This window comes from Coregonus clupeaformis, chromosome 36 (genome assembly GCF_020615455.1).
Source record: "Coregonus clupeaformis isolate EN_2021a chromosome 36, ASM2061545v1, whole genome shotgun sequence".
NCBI classification, from domain to species: domain Eukaryota; kingdom Metazoa; phylum Chordata; class Actinopteri; order Salmoniformes; family Salmonidae; genus Coregonus; species Coregonus clupeaformis.
Genome location: NC_059227.1, coordinates 16,838,509 through 16,864,878, shown reverse-complemented (window position 1 = coordinate 16,864,878; position 26,370 = coordinate 16,838,509). Strand labels below are relative to the sequence as shown.

The 26,370-nt window shown below is 43.2% G+C and overlaps 1 protein-coding gene across 1 annotated transcript; it reads left to right on the top strand.

Annotated features, from left to right (window-relative positions):
* Positions 1–5,475: 5,475 nt before the first annotated feature.
* LOC121552381 (clavesin-2-like) lies at positions 5,476–26,255 on the top strand. The gene is made up of 5 exons (XM_041865266.2): positions 5,476–6,809; positions 7,513–7,687; positions 22,521–22,631; positions 23,109–23,329; positions 26,049–26,255. The coding sequence occupies exons 1-5, from the start codon at positions 6,421–6,423 to the stop codon at positions 26,140–26,142; spliced, it is 990 nt and encodes a 329-aa protein (XP_041721200.1). The 5' UTR covers positions 5,476–6,420; the 3' UTR covers positions 26,143–26,255.
* Positions 26,256–26,370: the final 115 nt, after the last annotated feature.

Here is a 26,370-nt window from a genome sequence, read left to right as displayed (position 1 = left end):
CATCCTTCTATTTATTCACGGAATTGAATGGGAAAGCTGTATGTTTGGTGTGTTCACAGCATGTTGCAGTGCTGAAAGAATATAACCTTCAGTCGCCACTATGTGAGTCTTCATGCCGACAAATATGACAACTTTCAAGGACAGCGGAGAAGAGAGAAGGTGAATGAACTGTTGGTGGGTCTGAAGAAACAGCAGTCTGTGTTTACTCACAGCCGAGACATCAGTGACGCTGCAGTGAAAGCTAGCTACCTCATTGCTAATGAAATCGCAGTGGCTTCAAAACCATTTAGTGAGGGTGAATTTGTAAAAACATGCATGATGAAGGCAGCAGAGATTGTGTGCCCTGAAAAGCACCAGGCTTTTGCAAATATCAGCCTGACAAGAAACAAAAAGAAGCAAAAAGTAAAGTCATTTATTGCGTTTTCGGTTGCAATTGATGAAAGCACGGACATTACAGATGTTGCACAACTGGCCATTTTCATCCGCGGAGTTGATGACACATTGACCGTCACCGAGGAGTTCGTGGAGTTGGTGCCGATGACAGATACAACGACAGCAGCTGATATTTTCACTGCACTCGTCGGTGCGCTGGACAGGGTCGGAGTGGACTGGTCTCGCGCTGTCAGCCTGGCTACAGATGGTGCGCCCTCAATTATCGGGAAAAAAGCAGGCGTTGTGACAAAGTTCAGAGAGAAAGTGCAATCTGCAAATGGAGGACGTGATTTTTGGACTTTTCACTGTATTTTGCACCAGGAGGCTTTGTGTTGCAAGTCATTAAAGATGGATAACGTCATGAAGGTGGTCATCCAAACTGTTAATTTCATCCGATCCAGAAGCCTGAATCACCGTCAGTTTGACAGCCTTCTCAGAGAGAAAGACCACATCTATGGCCTGCCATACCACACTGAGGTAAGATGGTTAAGCCGAGGTGCTGTGCTGAGGCGTTTCTTTGATTTACGAGAAGAAATTGAACAGTTAATGGAAGAAAATGGCAAATCAGTGTTAGAATTTAATTCCGCAGAATGGATGCAGGACCTTGCATTTATGGTGGATGTTACAGAGCACCTGAATAACTTGAACAAACAGCTGCAAGGGCGCAACAAAGTTGCCACGCAGTATTATGACAGCATACGTTCTTTCAAGTTGAAGCTGTCATTGTGGGAGACGCAACTCGCCGGTGGTGATGCAGCTCACTTCCCCTGTCTGAAAAATGTGTGCGCGACCCAACATGTGGCAGACATGAAGCGGTTCAAAGATAAAATAACGGAACTGTTAAGGGAGTTTGAGCAACGCTTTCAGATTTTTGGTGAACTGGAGAAAGACTTCAACGTTTTTTGTTTGCCATTCACCGTGAATCGCTCTGATCTGCCCGTCAGCATCCAACTTGAAATAATAGACTTGCAGTGTGACTCGGATTTGAAGGGCAAATTTGCCGCAGCTGGCTTGGACACATTTTATCAGAATCTCTTGCCAGGTTACCCCAACTTGACAGCCCTCGCTGCAAAGCTGTTGTGCATGTTTGGAACCACATATCTTTGTGAGCAAGTTCTCTGTAATGAGCATAAATAAAACAAAGCTGCGCTCAAGGCTCACGCACAAGCACTTGAATCACATCCTGAAGTTGGCTGCCACTCAGGATGTGACGCCTGATATTGATGCGCTGGTGAAAGCTAAAAGATGCCAGGTATCAGGAGTCAAATAAACTATGCAACCCCACTTAAAGTGCTGCATGAGACACCCTGATATAGTTCTGTGATCTGTGATATACTTCTGTGAATCACTGAGGCATTGTGTGTTTGTGTGTTGTTTGTCCTCAGAATTTCAAATAACTTGAGGTGTTTTATGATTAATAGTGATGTTGTGCTTTTGGACACACTGTCCTCAGACTCCAGCTTTATGTTTATATGTTTTTATGTTGATGTGCTATTGTTTTTAATTGATTTTATTTTATTTGCATATTTAACCTATTCTTGACTCTGTGGTTCTTGCACTTGTTTGGGGAACCGGATTTCATTATTTGTATCTACATTTCTGCCTGAGAAATGACACCCTGATATAGTTCTGTGATCTGTGAAACAGTTCTGTGAATCACTGAGGCATTGTGTGTTTGTGTGTTCTTTTTCTTTAGAATTGTCAAATAAACTTGAGGTGTTTTATGATTAATAGTGATGTTGTGCTTGTACTATTTTGGATACACTGTCCTCAGGCTCCAGCTTTATGTTTCATGTTGATAGTATTAAAACAAAGAAAACAATCTGAAGTTGTTGTTTTTAAGTTATATATACCATGATTTTACCGGTCCGACCCACTTGGGAATAGATTTTCCTCCATGTGGCCCCTGAGCTAAAATGAGTTTGACACCCCTGGTCTAGGGTTTCCGGGATGATGGTGTTGATGTGAGCCATGACCAGGCTTTCACACTTCTTCAATGCATAGGACCATTCTAAATCCCATTCATAAGTATTAGGCTATTTTAGAATAGTTTCTACGCAATATTGATAAATGAGCCCCCTGGACCTGAGCCCAGTTATGACAACATCCCTCAATCCCTAGACTATTAATTGAACCTGTCGCCACTAATAACACCATGTAGGCTGCGTCTGCCAAGATGTCAGATAGTGAGATTGGTTCAGGCCTTAGCCACGGGCCGGCGCCCCATATGGTTTGTAATTTATCATGAGTTATACCCTACAGCAGCTCAACCATATTGTTCCATCTGAACATTAGCGGACACGCAGCGACCATATTGGCAACGCCCCTGGGTAAAGTTCCTATAAACCATCAACACTAGTCCATTAGGTGGCATCTGAATCACTGTCTGTCTGGCGAATGAGCACACCATGCCTGGCAGAACTGATGCTACTTAGCACTGTGAGCCATGTTGAACCCACTCACCCATTTCTCTGAACTTGCTGGAACGGGCAACAGGAAGGCTAAGAAAAAAAAAAACGTTTTAATGAAAAATGTTCTTGACAATTATCAAGAATGTTTAATTAAACGGCAATTCGGGTAATTTGCTAACATGTAAGTTGTATGACTAATAGGCTACGTGCTCCCATCCCCCCATAGCTTGTTCAGAGATAGTTTTCCCTCCACCATCTGGCTATTGAGATAAGCTGCTGGGCATCGGCTTGATGGGCGCCTGCCCTGTCTAATATTGAAGCAGTACCAGACCAGTGGTTTTCACACAAACATGCTTATGGACCAGCCAAGGTCAGAGGCAGAGGCCCCGGGCCTATGAGGAATTAATTTAATGAATTAACTTGACTGTAAAAATCACAACTCAAACTGATAGCACTGTCTTTGCATTAAGATTTGCACTTGAATCACGCCACCACTTGATATTCGAGATGAATAGGCCTACACTCTTTTTTTTTTAAATCATGCACTTTACAAAATAGGCTAGTATGCAACTCATGGCATCTTTCCATGCACTGATGGATTTGTTTTACTCACGCTTACATTTAGGCCTAAGCATGGTGACTTGACAGCATGCCAAAAAGTGCCCATTGTCAAAATAAGTGTTCTGGACTATATGGTCCTGTGGTGTTTAGCACGTAGCCTGTTTCGTCTCACTACTGTATATTTGGGATGTTTTAAACTTTACATCTACACCCCAATGTAAACATCTAAAATAGTGTTACATCACCCTCATTTATACCAGCGACACCAGTTTCCAAATACCCGTCAACAAGGCGCTGTCCACTCACGTGGTGCTGAAACGGCCACCGGCAGCACTGGAGTTTCATGACACTTTTGTGATCACGCTCTGTAATATTAACCATTTTGTAAATATCCAACTTGTCTTACCAGCTGCTGAAGCCTACATCTCCAGTTTTTTGTAGATAGGGGTAATTTCCATCGAGTATAGATAGTCTAATGTCATTCTGAATGCCATCATGCACCAATACAAATACTGCAAACTGAGTTCTAACATTTAACGACATCTATCATTAATCAAGGAATCAACCGAAAGACCAAATGGCCTATTCACAGAACAACGTGAGTGAGCACTTCAGAATGACAGCTGCGCCTTCACAACAAAGGTAATTTGCTATGCAGGTCCGTCCATTCAATTCATTTCCTCCACACACCCGTCAGAACAGAGTGTAATTATCGGCTGCCCATTTCCCTCTCCCCCGGGAGTCTGTTTTTCCTCCCTTTCACTGCTCAGCTGTCAGTCCCGTGCTCCCTCTGGCCCATCACGCTACATCAAATTATCCACGCGTTGCCCCTTATCTTCCGCCACATCCTCGCCAGTGTCGAGCTCGAGCTGGGGGATCGGTTGAGTGATGTCCAGCATACCTGATGTTTAACTAACACTATGAATCAGTTAAGGAAATAACCAGTTAATAAACCCCACACAAGCTCTGCAGAATAAGTGACTCCAGAGGAGATGCACAAGGAACAATGGGGTTCCACTTTGAGTGAGTGGGAGGACATTTTCTTTGTTGCACTAGGTTGATACGCTCTGAAAATGGAGCCTTTTATATCTATAAGACATTGAACTGAATGTCTCATCATCGCATATGGCACAACGAAGCGTATGTGAATCTCAGTCTGTCTCAGACAACAGCACCTATGATTATTCTCCAGGTTGGCAATTATAATATAGGCATACACACGGAGGTTTGCGCACCATTATACGGGCTCAACTCAACAGCCATGATGCGGATGGTACCTCAAAAAATCACATTGATTGGACCCCTGTCAAGTCAAGGGGTCCCCCGCTGTGTGTGCGCGCGCGTGTGCACCTGTGCGCATGCCAAGTCCTCCTCAACAGTGTGCGCTGTTGATCTTCGCTCTCAGAGCTTGGCAGCAATTTGGGCAACCTTTGTAACACAACTTGTAATCACATTTGTTTGTCCAGGGGAGAGAGCAACAAACGCAACAAATGCTGGACCAGACAGGTTGGTATTTATTATTCAGTTGAGGGGGCTCTGGCCCCGCCCTGAGTGGGAGGACCAGGAGGACAGTGTGCAGCCGTAGACATAATTAATTGCCTTACTGAAACAAAGCCCATGTCGGGATGCTCCTGCAATCAATTAAATAGATCTATCAAACCAATTGTGTTGCCTATTTGTTGCGACATTGTATACATTTTGATGTAAAGTGTCACAATAATGAAAGGTAGGGCCATAGGAATAAACTATTTGGGGTAATGTAAAGAGAATGAAAATTACCCAATAAGTCATAATAACACGTGCATTGTTTTCTGTTCTAAGCCTATAGCCTAACGCAGAATTGGTTCCTCAATGCAATGCTAAATGGCATAAACATGAAAGAGACTGAAAGAGACTGCATGGTTGGAGGTCGGTTCAAAAATATAATTGACACAGCACCAGAATAGCCTATATGCTAAAGTGAAATGAATAATTCACGCCCCACAAATTGATGACAGACTGAGATTGAGACGATGATAGAGGAGTAATCAGCATAAATTCGGATGTAAAATCAGAGTGGGGAGACTATGTCTGGTCTGGTCGCAGCCAATGAGCAGGTGGTGTTTGGGTGTGATGAATAGAGAGAGGAGAGAGGGTGATTCTCCCTCCTTCACCATGTGATGACTGCCAGAGTGACTGTATCACCGGAGCGATGTTTTTTTGTCACTTTCAACAGCAACAAAACGGCAACAGCAGCACTGACGTACAGCAACCGCAAAAAAATCCCGGAGCACTACCGCGCTCAGAACAACGTGACTTGGATTTGGTCATACAATATTGGGACCAAAACACACAGAATGGAAATAGACAGCATGCTGGATGGAGTGAGGATGTCGACGGAATATGACGCCTTGATTCTTTGACTGTAATTTCTAGCAGTCGGTGACAGCATCTTTCTGATTCTGAATTGCAATGCATTCGGTAAGGAGAGTTATGACAAGAGTTGCTGCAGGGTGCCGCATTGCCTGACCGCTTGATGGTAGCATAGTGTAATCCTTTTATGGTCATTTTAATGTTAGAGTATTTTGGGTGGGGATGGATGATAACGGTTGTCTCACAATTGTGTGTTTAGGCTTCCACCATAGCCAGGTTAGAGATGCAATTGGTAGCTGAACATAGGCTATTCATAGACCTATTTGGGAAGTCAGCAACAGCCAGTATTGCGACTGATTTGAGAGCTATAAATGTCAAAATATGAAAAGAAAGTTGGAAACAGAAGTCAAATGTTAGATAGGTACAGGTGGAATCATAATGGCGCTGTCCAAAAAGTGAATACAGCCTATGTTGCACCTTCTATCATAGGCCTACTCAGGAGGACCCAGGACGATATCTGAAGTCAGGCTTTGATTTTAGGGAACTGATTGAGAGGGTCCAATAGGCCTATACGTGACGCATTCATTGTTGGAGGTTTTGGCTCCTTCGACGGTAATATTTTACCTACCATTCAATATTGGCCGTGGACGTTGAAGCAAGGACGATGGCTCACTTACAAGCGGGCTTGTCCCCAGAAACCCTGGAGAAAGCCAAGGTGGAGTTAAAGGAGAACCCCGAAACTCTACATCAGGACATTCAGGAGGTGAGGGACATGATCATCACCCGCCCAGACATTGGCTTTCTTAGGACAGAAGATGCTTTCATCTTGCGCTTTCTCAGAGCGCGGAAATTTAACCATTTCGAGTCGTTTCGCCTCTTGGCCCAGTATTTTGAATATCGTCAGCAAAATCTGGATATGTTTAAAAACCTCAAAGCAACCGACCCGGGAATCAAGCAAGCCCTCAAAGACGGATTTCCGGGGGTGCTGACCAACTTGGACAGATATGGCAGGAAAATACTGATTCTCTTTGCTGCTAACTGGGACCAGAGCAGGTAATGTCCGTCTGATATTTGGGAGCTGTCCTTTCAGAACTACTGTAATGCCACTTGACAGTTTGCTTGCAGTCGACCCTCTACATATTTTTCACAAATCTGTGGCATTGGCTTTGTTGTAGCCTAGCCTCATGAATTTAACCAAAACATAAGCCCCATCAATTGAATTATTAACCCCAAGGCAAGCCCTGTCAGTGTCTCATGGATGTAGGCCAGGGAATGGGCCTAGACTAGGCTGCACATGTCAGTAACAATGCTATCACCTCACTAGTGAATGATGAATGTAAGGATAAGAGTGTCTGCTAAATGACTAAAATGTAAATGTAAATGTAAGTGTCGAATCAGATATAATCAAATTACGTTTCACCACATTATTTTATTGCAGAGATTTGAGTTTGTGATCTTTTTACTTTAGGGACCCACTCATGTGATCTCCATAGTCACAATGACAACACATTAGTAATTTCACACAATAGCAGGGTGTGAAAAACACACAAAAGGCCATCAGCACTCATACAAGTCAAGTTGTCTCCGCAATCTGGATCTCTGTGTATTACTCTCCTGAATTAAAAGGTTAAAGAGTCACATTCTGTATTTACTGCCAAACAAGGGTATGCTGGTGACATTTCATTTTTACAGTTAACTATTTAACTGGGATTACAGTACTAGAATAGTCTCCTAATGCTTTTGCTCACCTCTATAGGTATACATTTGTGGATATACTGCGATCTATTCTGTTGTCGCTGGAGTCCATGATAGAAGATCCAGAGCTACAGGTGAATGGATTTGTCCTAATCATCGACTGGAGCAACTTCACATTCAAGCAAGCCTCCAAACTAACACCGAGTATGCTGAGACTGGCCATAGAAGGTCTACAGGTAATAGTCTCAACATTCTTCTAATCCTTCTATTAGCTACTTTTGACACTTGACTCCATTTACTGAGATTACACAGATTACTCCTAATTTAGATGGGTTTGCTACATTTAATCATTTTAGTCAAGCCTAAAACAAAAAAGTCCTTTGGGGATTTTTAATACACCAGACACTTGTCAGTCTTGCAGTGTTGAAGTGCAGATCTTCATTGTTGTTATGGTCAGTTATAGAAATATAGCACTACTGCTACTAGTTTATATGGGGTGAACATTAGCAACAAGCTATATTTCAACTGCTTACCACACATGGTCCTGCACACCTGGGATGCTTGCTGGAGTAGTGGGACAAGTCCCTGAATCTTCATGAGAAACTGTTTCTGACCAAATATCTTATCATTCTCTTGGTGATGTGACAAATTGTTCAAATGTAAAAGCACATCCACTCAATAATCACTCCTCTGTACTCTCAAAAATGACTTTACAATCAAAGACTTGCATAAGAAATGAATAATGACATTGCCATTTTGATTACTGGTGGTGTGGGACTATGATTGTAATCTTCAGCAGGTGATGCAGAGACTCAAATTTGAACAACATTCCTTTGACCCTGTTCAATCATTTCTAATGGAATACAAAAAGACAAGGTCTCTGTCCAAGTGCATCCTTTGGGAGGTGGCAAACCAAAATATAAATATGATGTATAGCCAATAGCCTAATAACAAAATGCATACAGAAATTATTCTCAATGTCCTTGCTAATTAATTTTTTGTCATTTAGCAGACACTCTTATCCAGAGCGACTTACAGGAGCAATTAGGGTTAAGTGCCTTGCTCAAGGGCACAGACAGATTTTTCACATAGTCGGTTCTGGGATTCGAACCAGCAACCTTTCGTTTATTGGCTCAACGCTCTTAACCGCTAGGCTATCTGCCGCAAATTCCTCTGTAGTCCATCATTCAAATTTCAATGTATAGCTGTGTAGCCATGTACTATGTAGCCATGTAGAGCATAGGCAGTTATCACCAGAAATGTTTGTTGACTTAATATCAATGGAGGACCATGATGAGGCCGTTGCACATTCCACTGCCTCTCCAGACACAGATTAGACTGTGAGTAATTGATCACTGCTATTAGTATCTCAGCCTCCCAATGTGCCGCTAGCAAATCGTGTGGGAACACTGTTGTCATCCTTTGAACAGAAAACAAAATAAAACCCAACAGAAACATTGTACTAACTAATGGAGTCAACCACAGAATCAACAGTTACTGGCTAAATGTTTCTCCCTGTCTGAGTCGGAGAGCTCCAACTGAAACCTATTTCAATCTGAGCAGGTTTATATCTACAGTACATAATATATGTTTGTCAGCTCTACAATAGTAGATACTTCATAAGGTATGTATGCTATTTATTACATGGTATGGTATCCTCCACTACTGATTGTCCACCTCAGACACAAAATGTGTTGTCCAGTGCCTGACCCCTCTCCTCATAATGCTTCTCTCCAGTGTAATGGATAGTGGTGACATCCTATCTGTGGGCCCGCTTGACACTGAGCACTGAGAGCATCTCAGGGAGTTGTGGCCCTCTGGTGGGTTTTGTAATGACATTGAGGGGCTCTTGTGTGCCAGCACGCCTCATGATTCACTATGCCTGTCATGAAGGGCCTGAGCTGCTAAAGAAATCACACACAAAGAAAAGCACATTCAAGACATCAACATTAGGTTTTCATCCTCAGCTAAGGTTAACACTTGTTGCCTCTATGGGTATAGATTTTTGATATTGCCAAGACTTCAAGATGTTCTTTTTTTTGTATTATATTGTGAAGGACATGTTATAGCTAATGATCTATCCATATTACATATCACTTGTACTTGTATCAGGTGCAGCTCACTGTTTGCTGCCCACCAGTGTGTGTGTGTGAGTGTGTGTGTGTGTGTGTGTGTGTGTGTGTATGTGTGTGTCTTCAGGATCTCGGTTCAGCTTCTTTATAATTTCCTGTCAGTACATTTGTTAATGCACGTGGGTGGTATGTTCAGAATAACGTGATTAATTTCAACATTACAGACAACAATGCAAAAAAATTTTTTACACTACCACTGGCAACAATGAAAACACTGCTTGCAGAATTTTAAAGAGATTATGGAAGATTCTGAATCTTAACAGAAAAATGTAAATTCACAGAAAATCTGAACATACCCCATAAGGATATTTCAAAACGCATCTCCAACTGTGTCTGCTAAATGACGAAAATGTAAATGTCAATGTGTAATAATTTAGTTTCCTTTTCCCAAACTGACAGTCACATCTATTGTTGTTGGAATAGCTAATACAACAGAGCACAAACTCTAGTACAGATTTCATTGTGTATTGGAAAACAAAGAGAAAGAAATTAAGACGTGTTTAGAGTGTGGGTATTCTTGGCAAATCAATACCAACAAAAACAAATGCTTGGAATGAGTAGAACACTCCATGCTGGCCCTGCTTTCCCCAAGCTATGCTTTGTTATCTTAGAGCCTCTTCCTCTCTCTCTCTCTCTCTCTCTCTCTCTCTCTCTCTCTCTCTCTCTCTCTCTCTCTCTCTCTCTCTCTCTCTCTCTCTCTCTCTCTCTCTCTCTCTCTCTCTCTCTCTCTCTCTCTCAATTCAATTCAAAGGGCTCTCTCTCTCTCTCTGTCTGTCTTAGCCATGCCTTTTGTCCCTCTTAGTCTAGAGAAATAACCTGTGTTCAGCAGCCAATCACAAAAGGCCAGTCTTCCCCATCCCATCCCACACTGAGTTTCCGTGGCAACCTGTCCAACCGCCATGCTATGTACTCTCCAGATGGACTGCTAGATGAGAGAAACACACTTCTGCCATTCTCCCTCATTGTGGGTGATGATGTGTGCATTGTTTCTGTGGGTTTAAGACAGAGTGGGGGAGAAATATTTTACATTACCATAATTCTGCAGATGTAGGGCTGTAGTCAGTCCCTCTCTCAATTTTGTATTTTTCTCCATAATTATGTAATGTGGTGCAATGGTGCTAATTCACATTTTAAAAGGTGACATCTTAAAACCCATTTAGCCGGGCTCAATCAATCAGTTATATATGATTAATCAATTCTATATGAGTGCAACACATTTTTCAAATACTCTTACATTTTTACATTTGAGTCATTTAGCAGACGCTCTTATACAAAGCAACTTACAAGAGCAATTAGGGTTAAGTGCCTTGCTCAAGGGCACATCAACAGATTTTTCACCTAGTCGGCTCTGGGATTTACACCAGTAACTTTTCGGTTACTGGCCCAACGCTCTTAACCACTAGGCTACCTGCCGCCGAATCCTCATCACTATTAATAATGATAGTGGTAGATTGTCAGTGAAATAATTGGAACTGCGAAAGGTTCATGCTTGGAGTTATTTTTAGAGCTCATTTTTGTGAGCACTCTATAAAGTATTCATATTGCATTGCCAATTTTTCTAGTTGTATAGTGTTAAAAATATACATTTTGTACATTCACAAGTGAATGTGTTTTTTCCCCCTGCGTATGGCTAATATACTTATTTCAGTAGCAGCAGATAAGGCTGCGTTGTGCTTTGAGGACAGTGGCTGTAGCTACAGTATACAGTATATGCTGTTCTGTCTGAGGCTTGGGATAAGGAAAGTCTACTTTTATGAAGAGGTGTAGTATGAATAGGATTTATGGTTTTATGCTTGAGAATGAAAGTACTAGATAATTTGATGGAATATTTTGTTTACCAGATTTGTTATTTTTGAGTTAACTAGGACTTTGCCTGAGCTTGGTATGCCCTTGAGAGTGGTTCAATTGATTGAAAGTATTTTCCCTTTGTTATCTAACATCTAATCCCTCAGATTGTATATCTATTAGCTGTCCTGTCAGTCTCTCACCTATCAATACTCTTCTACATACTGTAGCAACACATTGTATATACACTACATAACCAAAAGTATGTGGACACCTGCTCGTCGAACATCTCACTCTAAAATCCTGTACATTAATATGGAGTTGGTCCCCCCTTTGCTGCTACACCAGCCTCCACTCTTCTGGGAAGGCTTTCCACTAGATGTTGGAACATTGCTGCGGGGACTTCCATTAAGCCACAAGAACATTAGTGAGGTTGGGCACTGATGTTGGGCGATTATGCCTGGCTCGCAGTCGGCGTTCCAATTCATTCCAAAGGTGTTCGATGGGGTTGAGGTCAGGGCTCTGTGCAGGCCAGTCAAGTTATTCCACACCAATCTCGACAAACCATCTCTGTATGGACCTTGCTTCGAGCACGGGGGAATTGTCATGCTGAAACAGGAAAGGGCCTTCCCCAAACTGTTGCCACAAAGTTAGAAGTACAGAATCATCTTGAATGTCATTGCATGCTGTAGCGTTAAAATTTCCCTTCACTGGAACTAAGGGGACTAGCTCGAACCATGAAAAACAGCCCCAGACCATTATTGCTCCTCCACCAAACTTTACAGTTGGCACTATGCATTTGGGCAGGCAGCGTTCCCCTGGCATCTGCCAAACCAAGATTTGTCCGTCGAACTGCCAGATGGTGAAGCGTGATTCATCACTCCAGAGAACGTGTTTCCACTGCTCCAGAGTCCAATGGTGGCAAGCTTTACACAACTCCAGCCGAGGCTTGGCATTGCGCATGGTGATCTTAGGCTTGTGTGCGGCTGCTCGGCCATGGAAACCCATTTCATGAAGCTCCCGATGAATAGTTATTGTGCTGATGTTGCTTCCAGAGGCAATTTGGAACTCAGTAGTGAGTGTTACGACTGAGGATAGATTATTTTTATGCGCTACACGCTTCAGCACTCGGCGGTCCCGTTCTGTGAGCTTGTGTGGCCTACCACTTCGCGGCTGAGCCTTTGTTGCTCCTAGAAGTTTCCACTTCACAATAACAGCACTTACAGTTAAACGGGGCAGCTCTAGCAGGGCAGAAATTTGACGAACTGACTTGTTGGAAAGGTGGCATCCTATGACGGTGCCATGTTGAAAGTCACTGAGCACTTCAGTAAGGCCATTCTACTGCCAATGTTTGTCTATTGAAATTGCATGGCTGTGTGCTCGATTTTATACACCTGTCAGCAACGGGTGTCGCTGAAATAGCCGAATCCACTCATTTGAAGGGGTGTCCACGTACTTTTGTATATATAGTGTATGTATCAGGGTTACATTGTATACAGTACATTTGGAAAGTATTCAGACCCCTTCACATTTTACATTATTACATTACAGCATTATTCTAAAATGTATTAAATTGTTTTTCCCCCTCATCAATCTACACACAATACCCCATAATGAAAAAGCAAAAACAGGTTTTTAGAAATTTTAGCTAATTTATTAAAAATAAAAAACAGAAAAAGTATTCAGACCCTTTGCTATGATTCTCGAAATTGAACTCAGGTGCATCCTGTTTCCATTGATCATCCTTGAGATGTTTTTACAACTTGATTGGAGTCCACCTGTGGTAAATTCAATTGATTGGACATGATTTGGAAAGGCACACACCTGTCTATATAAGGTCCCACAGTTGACAGTGCATGTCAGAGCAGAAACCAAGCCATGAGGTCGAAGGAATTGTCCGTAGAGCTCAGAGACAGAATTGTGTCGAGGCCCAAGAACACAGTGGCCTCCATCATTCTTCAATGGAAGACGTTTGGAACCACCAAGACTCTTCCTAGAGCTGGCCGCCCAGCCAAACGGAGCAATCGGGGGAGAAGGGCCTTGGTTAGGGAGGTGACCAAGAACCGGATGGTCACTCTGACTGAGCTCCAGAGTTCCTCTGTGGAGATGGGAGAACCTTCCAGAAGGACAACCATCTCTTCAGCACTCCACCAATCAGGCCTTTATGGTAGAGTGGCCAGACGGAAGCCACTCCTCAGTAAAAAGCACATGACAGCTCGCTTGAAGTTTGCCAAAAGGCACCTAAAGGACTCTCAGACCATGAGAAACAAGATTCTCAGGTCTGATGAAACCAAGATTGAACTCTTTGACCTGAATGCCAAGCATCACCTCTGGAGGAAACCTACTGTGAAGCATGGATGTGGCAGTATCATGCCATGGGGATGTTTTTCAGTGGCAGGGACTGGGAGACTAGTCAGGATCGAGGGAAAGATGAATGGAGCAAAGTACAGAGAGATCTTTGATGAAAACCTGCTCCAGAGAGCTCAGGACCTCAGACTGGGGCGAAGGTTCACCTTCCAACAGGACAATGACCCTAAGCACACAGCCAAGACAACGCAGGAGTGGCGTTGGAAACAACTCTCTGAATGTCCTTGAGTGGCCCAGCCAGAGCCCGGACTTTAACCCGAATGAGCATCTCTGGAGAGACCTGAAAATAGCTGTGCAGTGACGCTCTACATCCAACCTGACAGAGCTTGAGAGGATCTGCAGAGAAGAATGGGTGAAACTCCCCAAATACAGGTGAGCCAAGCTTGTAGTGTCATACCTAAGAAGACTCGAGGCTGTAATCGCTGCCAAAGGTGCTTCAACAAAGTACTGAGTGTAGTATGTAGTACGATATGTAGTAATATAGGGAGAAAACCCTTTACCCAGACAGATACTTCTTACAATCCACTGAGCAAGAAAATATAAGTTTTTCTTTTGGTCAGTATTCTTAGTCAACTCAGTGTTACTGTATTGTTTGGATGCAAACTATGGTCTGATTCATGCATAGGTAGTGATGTCAATACAGGTAGATAAAATAGCCCGTGAGCTTTGAAGGGGTTATACAAAGTGTTTTTCCTTTTCTACTTGTGGTGAAAATGCCAGTAGAAGAACACTGACCGAATTAATAACTTATTGAGCTCTGATATATTCCAATCGATTGCATGTTTTATTAAGCCCACCCACAAGATGGATGAATTGAAAGCAGCAAACCGCTCGACATGGTTCTCTAAGCTTGCTGATAACGCAGTGAACTTGCTCTATTGTATTCAAATCATATTTATGAATTTAGTCATGAACGAGAACCTTTTCAATGTGTTTATCTCCAAAGTCAAAGTATACCCAAAAGCTGCGAAATATGGATTTTACCCTCCCTCAGTCAAGTCTGGACTTTAATCAAGGGCAAGTCTATAATATTTACAGATTCGACCCGTTAACACATTTTGAGTGATTCAGAAGAACAGAACCTTTCCTCAATGAGCGGTCAGGGATTATGCTGTGCTGTGATCAATAGTGCAGTACGCACATGTAACAAGTCCAACCAAAGCACTCCCTCCATCTCTCTGTCTGACTGTGAATCTCCCAATCTGAATGTTCAGCTCCACTGCCTCCTATCCCACAGCCCTGTTCAAGAGACTCTCAGCTGGCTGAGGAATCAGCAGCAGACATATTTGGGACAGCGGGGCAGAGGAAAACGAATTGTTAGTCTGCTTGCCTGGTTCCGCCTGGCACTCTGGAGTTGTATTGTTGTTTCTCCTGCAGCAGAACTGTGCTGGTCTGGTCTATAACAGGATGTGGTTTTGCCAATAAGTGTAGCTTCATCCCTCACAATGAACTTTTCCCCAACGTTTTCACTTTACTTTTTCCCAAGGAAAGCAGGCCGGATCTGGCAGGTGCAGATAAAGTGTCTCCTGTGGTGCCTACGTCATTGACGTGACCTATCGTTAGTGACAGTCTCTCTTCTCTCTCTCCTTTCTCCTCTCTCTATTTCCATGGCTACGTATTAATCCAGGGTCTATCTCTTCAAAGAAAGCAGAGAATGTTCAATGGCTTTATGTCATTTTCAGTTTTCACTTAACGTAGCTCTCAATCAAAAGCCTTCCCCAGATAGCCTACTACAGAGTGCTGTGGGCCTGTGCTTATTGTAGTCTGCTTTTAAACTAGTGCACATGAAGAGGCCTGATTCCAGTTAAGGCATAGCCGCGGGAAGTAGGGGTGCTGACGGTGCTGCAGCATCCCCTGAAAAATCCTAATAATAAAAAATAATATATTTAAGAAATATATATATATTTAAAAAAATATTTTTTCACAAAAGTAGTGCACTGGGCCTTTAATAGTGCTGTATTAGCGGACCAATATAGCGTCTGCAGCGTATAAATAATAATAAAACGCAGCACCCCCACCCCCAAACTACTTCCAGCGGCTATGAGTAAAGGGATATAACAAAGTAGCATCTTCACTTCAGGCTACATTTTCTTTTAAAAAGGACTCCACTAAATTGATGTTTTCTTTTTTCAGTTTCACAGCAGGATTAGTTCACTCCATCCTTTATCAATGACTCCTGAAAAGAGCTGAATTTAGAGAGCTCGTCAAGCCAATCCTATGAAGAAAAAAAATGAAGCCAGGAAAAGATGGGCTCATCAGTTTCACAAAAAAATTATGTGAAAACATGAGAGCCGAATTCCAGAATTTTCTATATCAACATTAGTGGAAGAAGCACAGATTGACAATTGAAATAATCAGATTTCCATATTATAGGCGATAACTTTTAGTATGCACCGTCTTATCTCTTGGGTTTGCATGCATATACATTTTTGCCATGTTTACGAATCAGTTGCCAAATTCATTCTAGACCATGAAGCTCAACTTCAAATAAGAGTCATTCAAAATGGAGATAGTGCTTGCACTGTTGCAATCGGCTAATCAGCATTTTCTGGTCGACAAATCACATGTCATCAGTGTATACCATTGAGTCCTTGTAGAACAACACATTCTGGGATTTTGCCTCCATCAGTGTTCACTGAGGGGTTTGACAGCTTGGCTTTGTAGGCTTCTATTGCCATCAATGTCTTTCTGCAATGCAAGGAAAAGTCCCATCAGCTATCTCTGCCTTGTTAGGTGGGCTGCCCTTGAATCTCTGCCCTACTTTCTTGCTTTTGATGCTTGGGGAAATCTGTGATGTAATATCAGGCAACCTTTATGTCTTCAACAGAAGACATCAGGAGGCTAAACTGTGACATAACAGCCACCAAGAGATACATTGTTTTCCGTGTGGCTATTAACTAATACATCTAAACAGAAGCTAATAAACCAACTGAAATGATCTTGTGATAAAAGATCTTTGGAGCCCTGCAAAATGGCCCAGGTACGCCCACGTCCATCTGTTCATGTTCCGTGCTGCTGGCTTCTGATGATGCTTGGATGTCATTTGCCTTTTTAGCTGCTCACAGTTAAAGATGCATATCCCTTTCCTGGTTGCAAAAATTCTAATAGTTCGCCTAATTTCAGTTGTACCATCTAAACCGCTGTGAAATATATTTTCCATAACCAAAAATATTGTATTTTCAGCTGTTTGAAGCTGGTGTACAAAACCAAAAGTAAAAGAAGCAAAAATGAAACTTAAGAAAGGGTAGCATAGAAATAGCACACATAGAACAGATCTAACTCTTCTTAGACTTGCTTTCAATGAGAATGACAGATGTATAACACACATTTTTATGTGAATTTGGTCTGGTCGATCAAAAGTTACATATTGCAGCTTTAAGCTTAATGCTCTCTCAATTATGGAGGCTTTCCTCCCCAACTGAAACAGCAGCAAAAGTAGGTTGTAGCTAGAATAAATCAATGAGGGCAGCAGTGGTTTCTATTCTTCCCCTTTACCTCTTTCCTCCTTCCCCCAACATCACACTAGAGGTACAGATCAAGCTGGTTCTACCAACAACAACCAGAGGAGGAAGACGGAGTCTCCATCGTGTATTCTGTTTTGTGTGTCGTATACACTCAGTGTACAAAACAGTAAGAACACCTGCTATTTCCATGACATAGACTGACCAGGTGAATCCAGGTGAAAGCTATGATCTCTTATTGATGTTACTCATTCAATCCACTTCAATCAGTGTAGATGAAGGGGAGGAGACAGGTTCAAGAAGGGTTTTTAAGCCTTGAGACAATTGAGACATGGATTGTGTATGTGTGCCATTCAGAGGGTGAATGGTCAAGACAGAAAATGTAAGTGCCTTTGAATGGGGTATGGTAGTATGTGCCAGTTTGTGTCAAGAACTGCAACACTGCTGGGTTTTTCACACTCAACAGTTTCCCATGTATCAAGAATGGTCCACCACCCAAAGGACATCCAGCCAATTTGACACAACTCTGGGAATCTTTGGAGTCAACATGGGCCAGCATCCCTGTGGAACGCTTTCAACAACTTTTAGAGTCCATGCCCTGAAAAATGGAGGCTGTTCTGAGGGCAAAAGGAAGGTTTTAGGAAGGTGTTCCTAATGTTTGGTATACTCAGTGTATAACGCAGATGGCGCCTTCATCCTAGTCAAAGCTGTCGGATGGATCACAAAGCGGGAGAGGGGATATTACATAGTCTGATGCTGCTCTCAGGGAGATAGCCCAGGCTGTGGCACCCTGGGAGATTTGTCCAGGCGAGGCACCTTCTCTCCCTGTCCACTATCAGCTGTGTCTTATGGTGTTGTGTCAGAAAAAAGAGTCTCAGCCTGTGAGCAGCTCTACTGGTGCCAGACGATGGACCGCCCGATGTCCTTGCAGCCAGACCAAGGGACGCTAACCCAGCTGTCCAGCATCACTGTGGCGAGAGCGCGTGTCCGTTCCTGAGACAGACAGAGCCCTTAAAGCTCAGTTCTGTCGTCTTCATCATCAAAGCACATGGCTCTTTTCTCTCTCAGTCAAAGCAGGGCAAGAGCAAACACTGAGAGTGATGAGGAGTATCCTGAACAAACGATGGACTCACACTGATCCCTGTGATGTAAAGAGATTAAGGTGTATGGATCCTTCTGTTTGGCTTCTAGGCCTAGATGTGCACATGAAGCCATTAGTGTCCTGTTTTAAAAATGAACAACCATCTGGTTATCTGCAAACTATGCATAGCCAAGAGGCAATATCTATCTCACACTGCAAGGATACCCTCTGACACTTCAACTTTTTGTCTGAAAGTGTGATAGAGAGAATTAGTATCCCTGTTCTTCCTCTGTGTTGTGCAATGAGTTGATTGCCATGCTTAGTCAGTAGAGGTATTCGTTCCGCTGGGAAGATAGGTAGAGCACAGCTTGCGTTAATGAAGAATTCCCAGCGTGGGCTCTCTGAGCTGGGAGAAAAAAACTCTATAATAACAGTCGTCTGTGATCTTAAATGTCGAGCCTGATGAATGTGGATTAAAAACTGAGACAGATTTAAGAGGGAAACCCTACTGAAAAAGAATATCATAGACCAGCCTAATTTCCAATCTGGTCCATGCTGGTCTATCCTGGTGTATGCTGGTCTGATTGCTGGTCAAGATGGTCTGACCAGCATGGTCTAGCTGGTTAGGCTGGCCAACTAGCTGATCAAGCTGGCGATGCTGGTGAACAGCTCATGCTGGTATGCTGGTGATTCTGGTATGCTGGTGACCAGCTCATGCTGATTAATAAAATAAAATCAAATGTTATTTGCCACATGCGCCGAATACAACAGGTGTAGACCTTACAGTGAAATGCTTACTTACAAGCCCTTAACCAACAATGCAGTTTTTAAGTAAAGAAAAGAAAGTGTTACGTAAAAAATAGATAAGTAAAAAATAGAAAATAGAAAATAATTAAAGAGCAGCATTAAAATAAAATAACAGTAGGGAGGCTATATATAGGGGGTACCGGTACAGAGTCAATGTGCGGGGGCACCAGTTAGTCGAGGTAATTGAGGAAATATGTACATGTGGGTAGAGTTTAAGTGACTATGCATAAATAATAAACAGAGTAGCAGCAGCATAAAAGAGGGGGTTGGGGTGGGGTGGGGTGGTGGGACAATGCAAATAGTCCGGGTATCCATGATTAGCTGTTCAGGAGTCTTATGGCTTGGGGGTAGAAGCTGTTAAGAATACTTTTAGACCTAGACTTGGCGCTCTGGTACCGCTTGCCGTGCAGTAGCAGAGAGAACAGTCTATGACTAGGGTGGCTGTAGTCTTTGACAATTTTAAGGGCCTTCCTCTGACACCGCCTGGTATAGAGGTCCTGCATGGCAGGAAGCTTGGCCCCAGTGATATACTGGGCCGTACGCACTACCATCTGTAGTGCCTTACGGTCGGAGGCCGAGGAGTTGCCATACCAGGCGGTGATGCAACCAGTCAGGATGCTCTCGATGGTGCAGCTGTATAACTTTTTGAGGATCTGAGGATCCATGCCAAATCCTTTCAGTCTCCTGAAGGGGAATAGGCTTTGTTGTGTCCTCTTCACAACTGTCTTGGTGTGTTTGGACCATAATAGTTTGTTGGTGATGTGGACACCAAGGAACTTGAAGCTCTCAACCTGTTCCACTACAGCCCTGTGGATGAGAATGGGGGCGTGCTCAGTCCTAATTTTTTTCCTGTAGTTCACAATCATCTCCTTTGTCTTGATCACGTTGAGGGTGAGGTTGTTATCCTGGCACCACACGGCCAGGTCTCTGACCTCCTCCCTATAGGCTGTCTCATCGTTGTCGGTGATCAGGCCTACCACTGTTGTGTCGTCGGCAAACTTAATGATGGTGTTGGAGTCGTGCCTGGCCATGCAGTCATGGGTGAACAGGGAGTACAGGAGGGGACTGAGCACGCACCCCTGAGGGGCCCCCATGTTGAGGATCAGCGTGGCAGATGTGTTGTTACCTACCCTTACCACCTGTGGACGGCCCGTCAGGAAGTCCAGGATCCAGTTGCAGAGGGAGGTGTTTAGTCCCAGGGTCCTTAGCTTAGTGTTGAGCTTTGAGGGCACTATGGTGTTGAACGCTGACTGTAGTCAATGAATAGCATTCTCACGTAGGTGTTCCTCTTGTCCAGGTGGGAAAGGGCGGTGTGGAGTGCAATAGCTATTGCATCATCTGTGGATCTGTTGGGGCGGTATGCAAATTGGAGTGGGTCTAGGGTTTCTGGGATAATGGTGTTGATGTGAGCCATGACCAGCCTTTCAAAGCACTTCATGGCTTCAGGTTATCTTAGTGTTCTTGGGTACAGGGACTATGGTGGTCTGCTTGAAACATGTTGGTATTCCAGACTCAGTCAGGGACATGTTGAAAATGGCAGTGAAGACACTTGCTGATGCTCTCATGCATGCTTCATGCTGGTGATGCTGGTATGCTGGTGACCAAGCTGGTCCATTCTGGTCTATGTTGGTCTAGCATGGTCAAGCTGGTCAAGCTGGTCTGCAAAACTACACCCATCATTATCATATTTCCCAGCATGCTCTTTTGCAGTTAGATTTTTAGAATTGTTTGTTTCAATATCAGTGTTCTTCCATGTACATTGATTGATTAATTAATCAATTAATTAATCTTATGCTACACAAAGATAAATAACTGTGATGCGTGATTTAAAGGAGTCAGGCGCAGGAGGGTAAATCACAGTATACAGAGTTTATTCCGTAATCCAGCGTAACCAGTCCAGTGCGCAACACAGGCGCACTGGAACAAACCCCGGCAATACAAAATACTGAGCTCAACCGAGCTACTAATCCTCACAATGAACAATCACCCACAAGAACAAGGGGGCAGAGGGAACACTTAAACACGTACTAATGAGGGGAATATGAACCAGGTGTGTGTAATTGACAAGACAAGACAAATGGAATGATGAGATATGGAACGGCCGGTGACGACGAACACCGAAGCCTGCCCGAACAGGGGATTAACAGTAACATTGTCTAAACAAATCCAATCTGTTAGTTGCACTAATTGCACCCGTTACTGAAATGGTTGTTCCAGTTTAGGTGGTTTAGGTAGTCTAATTTATTAATCTTTCGAACCCTGGCAGTCGTTCCGAATGTGTAAGTGAATAAAAGTTCAAACTGTTGGATATCCCCACTCTGGCTGGATTCCAATAGGAATTAAACATTACTTTGCAAGCCAGCATAATGTGACTTAATGCTGGTTTTGTTGGTGACCAGAATATGCTGGTACGCTGGCAACCAATTTATGCTGTTCACCAGTGTCCAGAACACAGAGAAGGCTGATCAGCAGCAAAAACACAGCGAAGGCACCAGCAAAAACACAGCGAAGGCTGATCACCAGCAACAACACAGTGAAGGCTGGTGACAAGCATGACCAGCCTATGTTGGCCTATGCTGTTTTCTTTTCAGCAGGGAAGCTACAGTGAGCTAGCGACACAATTGTCAACTACCTCCATTAGCTAATTAAAATAATACAGGTAGCCATTACACCAGTCTTAAACTTCAGTAAAGTCTGCAGAACGGATGGGAACCACACTTACACATGAAACTGAGGCATTACCATTGTTAAATGTTGTGAGACTATTGTGTATTTTGAGCTTTCCTGGTGATTTTACTCCCACAGGTTTGACTATAGCTGTGATGTTGCTCTGCTGCGGTGCCTGTGCGATGTGACTTTACCCCAGACTGTGTCACTAGATTACAGGGTGCACTCTGGGTGTTCCACCTGTGTCCGCCTCACAGACAATCCCCTAAATCATCAGATTGCTCCTTTACATAAACTTCTCCCCAGGGATACAGTTCTGTTGCTCGTCAGCCAACCCTGTTATATCAGAGTATAATTTCAGCATACTCCCTGTGTCCAAATTAGAACAGACCATTATGATAATAGTGTTCAACCTATGTCTCCAACCTGCATGGCAATGTAACAGCACGGAACAATTCAATGTAAATGCGATATTGTAAGATAAATGGACTGGGTGAATTTCAATGAGCACATGAACATAAAGCCAAAATGCAAACCCATCAAGATAAATCTGTAACGTTGGAAAAGGAAATGAAAAAGAACAGAAGGACCTTCTATTTACATTCTGTTTAAATCCACTCTCATTAGCCAACATACCCTCCTCATAATGTAGTTTGAATAGAATAAAACAATATATGCTCCTAGCAAAAACACAGCAAAAGTGGATTAAGTCCGTAACCATACCAACAGGTAGAATAGTGAGTTTATTTGTGTTTTGTGTTGCCCACAGGACAGCTTTCCTGCCAGGTTCGGAGGAATCCATTTTGTGAACCAGCCGTGGTACATCCACGCCCTGTACACCGTCATACGGCCCTTTCTGAAGGACAAGACAAGAAAACGGGTAAGATGGGAGGATGTTGTTGAGTGAAAATTCTGAAAAATCACTTTGACAGAGACCAACAGGTCAACTGTGTTGCTATAACCAATGAATGTCAGGTCATTGTATTCAACATATAGCCACCGGTTATCGTACTTTCTGAATAGCTGCTGTCATATAAACATTGTTCAGGTCAGGACATTTGCTTTTCAAAAGGGTGAATCTATCCACTCCAACAATCTGTAGACTTTTGTAACATGTTCTTAGACAGTATATGCTTATTATCTATCTGTGTCAATGTTGTGTTGTTGTTTTGTCCAGTGCTTGACTTGGACTAAAACAGAATTGTTTACATTTAGGTGCAGAAGCTCCACAATACTTTTGAGCTAATATTCTATAAGAGGAACATGATCTCAAGTAGTAGAACATTCGAAGTGCCGGTACTCAGCTCTGGTGAGCTCCTGCCCAAGTCTAGCACTGGTTTTGTCCATCCCTCTCTAGATCTTCATGCATGGGAACAACCTGAACAGCCTTCACCAGCTCATGCACCCTGAGATCCTGCCCTCTGAGCTGGGGGGGATGATGCCCCCCTACGACATGGGAACCTGGGCCCGCACCCTCCTGGACCACGCCTATGACGAGGAGACCGAGTACTGTCCCGAGTCCTACTCCCTCTCTGTCAAAGACCTGGAGAAAGACCTGTCTCCCAAAACCATGAAGAGGTCAGTCTAGACTCTGGACAGTCATGTTATTCACGTGTGTCAATGCGATAGATTGTGTATCATGTGTCTACATACGAGATAAAGGTAGAGGTGTCTTCTAAGAAACCGATATGTTCGTCTGTCAGATATGTCATATCAGATGTAATATTTCCATTTATAAACCGGATGGTTCCAGCCCTGAATGCTGACTGGCTGAAAGCTGTGGTATATTAGACTGTACTCCACGGGTATGACAATAATTTACTATTTACCGGTCTAATTACGTTGATAACCAGTTTATGCATTGCGTCGTGCATCAGAACAGCCCTTAGCCATGTAATATCGGCCATATACCACACCCCCTCGGGCCTTATTGCTTCAGTATATCATATAGTATATGGTTCATCTAATAACCATAGAAATAGGGCAGATATGGAACATACAGTGGCTTGAGAAAGTATTCACCCCCCTTGGCATTTTTCCTATTTTGTTGCAACCTGGAATTTTAAATTGATTTTTTTGGGGTTTGTATAATTTGATTTACACAACATGCCTACCACTCTGAAGACGCAAAATAGTTTTATTGTGAAACAAACAAGAAATAAGACAAAAAAACTGAAAACTTGAACGTGCATAACTACTCACCCCCCAAAGTCAATACTTTGCAGAGCCACCTATTGCAGCAATTACAGCTGCAAGTCTCTTGGGGTATGTCTCTATAAGCTTGGCACATCTAGCCACTGGGATTTTTGCCCATTCTACAAGGCAAAACTGCTCCAGCTCCTTCAAGTTGGATGGGTTCCGCTGGTGTCTAGCAATCTTTAAGTCATACCACAGATTCTCAATTGGATTGAGGTCTGGGCTTTGACTAGGCCATTCCAAGACATTTAAATGTTTCCCCTTAAAACACTTGAGTGTTGCTTTAGCAGTATGCTTAGGGTCATTGTCCTGCTGAAAGGTGAACCTCTGTCCCAGTCTCAAATCTCTGGAAGACTGAAACAGGTTTCCCTCAAGAATTTCTGTGTATTTAGCGCCATCCATCATTCCTTCAATTCTGACCAGTTTCCCAGTCCCTGCCGATGAAAAACATGATGGAGTTTTACCTTCGGCAATAAGTTCAGTTCCACTCCTGCTGCCTCACAAAACACTTTGACTAAACCTGTACAGACATAGGTCATGAAGGCCTTATTGCCTTGGGGCTATTGGCCTCTCCAATGTCCCTTTTTCAAGAGCCATCTCAATTTGTCAAGTGTGTTTGTGTGTGTGTGTGTGTGTGTGTGTGTGTGTGTGTGTGTGTGTGTGTGTGTGTGTGTGTGTGTGTGTGTGTGTGTGTGTGTGTGAGTGCGCGTGTGCGTGTGTGCATGTGTGTGTGTGTGTGTGACTGAGGGAAAGGAAATACATGCACTTCCCCCATTCATAGCACAGCATCTTTAGTAAAACATGTTTGGATTCAGCAGATTTGAATCAGTAAAATTCATTGTCATTGACAGTTCTGCTTACAAAGACAGTAGACTGACACAGCAGGCAAAGCAATGAGAGATACAGCACTGTATGGGATTTTCATAAAGGACATAAAAGCATTGAATAATGTCTTTATTCCTATTGTTAAGCACTCTGTTGCCCTGCACTGCCCTGTATCTGTGACAGAAGAGCATTTGTTTGGTGTATCATAGCATCCTGGCCAGGGTCCTGATGTATGGTGAACTAAAGGCTGTAATCACCAGCAGCCATATGATCTGATATGACTTATTTAGTCAGGGCTATTATCTCCCCACTGTACGCTGCCATTCATACACTCCACAAAGGTCAGGCCAACATTGCCTCATTAAAATAACTAAATCGGATATGAATCACTGTTAGAGAACCATATGTTTTGTATGATGAGCCACTGTGTCATGGCCACCGCATAATGACACAGCCATTCTGTACTGTGTGACTGTGATGTGTGTGAGTGGTGGACTGGCTCTGAGGCAGATCTGTTTTACTTCACTGCTGCAGTAAATACATAGCTCCCCGCTAGCAGCAGTAGCTGTATGAACTTCTAAATGTTAACCTCACTGAGGCTGACGTGATTGAGTTCTACTATTCATTCCAAAGGTAATTTAGCCCCTGTGTTAATACTGTACATTCATTGATTTTATTTTGTTTGTGGGTGTTTTTTTCCACAGGTGAATGAAGCGCTGGTTGACTTAGTTATCATCATCAGTCGTATGAATGTTTCTCTGTCACGGTAGACACAGGAGACCAACCTGTCCCAGATTTATGCATGATGAATGATAGCTCCCATTCCCCAAAGCAGCTTAGGCTTTTATTAGAGAAATATATCAAAAATAGGTCAGACCAATGTCTGAGGATGACATTTTGTGATCAACTTTTCAGGCTCATGTACTAGACAAGTTAACACACTTAATTTTTCTTGGAGAAGATCATTTTTATTGATGGTTTTGTGTGCTTGTGCATGTGTGTGCATTTGTGTGTTTTGCGGTATTGCATGTAACCCAAGGCCTATTCTAAAACAATTCATGCGAATGGATTTTGGGATGCATTTATGAAACCAATCGTCTATGACCTTGTATGATTCCCATGTGTGCTACCTGCTCTGCAGGATGCAAGGGTGCTCTGATGTTCACACCTTTTCATCCCACTCCTTTGTACTTGAGGAGGTGAGAAGTCATCAGTGATAGTGTTTCACTGAGCACAGGCCCCTCTGATGCCAGTCATCTTTTATTCATATCCACAGGTCCCAGTCGGTGGTGGAGCCCGGAGTGCTTAAACGGCCAGAAAAAGTGAAGAGCGAGGAGGAGAACATGCAGCCACTGCTCTCGCTGGACTAATGTACAGTCTGACACAACAGAAGCAGCCTAGAAAACACCGACCCTCAGACAGACAGACAGACAGACAGACAGACGGACAGACAGACAGACAGACAGACAGACAGACAGACGGACGGACGGACAGACGGACAGACAGACGGACAGACGGACAGACAGTCGGACAGACGGACAGTCGGACAGACAGACAGACAGACAGACAGACAGACAGACAGACAGACAGACAGACAG

Bases quoted from the DNA above. Each gene is read 5' to 3' on its own strand.
- LOC121552381 (XM_041865266.2), top strand. From the start codon at position 6,421: ATGGCTCACTTACAAGCGGGCTTGTCCCCAGAAACCCTGGAGAAAGCC. The intron at 7,688-22,520 runs GTAATAGTCTCA...TGTTGCCCACAG, and splicing joins TGGCCATAGAAGGTCTACAG to GACAGCTTTCCTGCCAGGTT. The intron at 23,330-26,048 runs GTCAGTCTAGAC...TCATATCCACAG, and splicing joins TCTCCCAAAACCATGAAGAG to GTCCCAGTCGGTGGTGGAGC.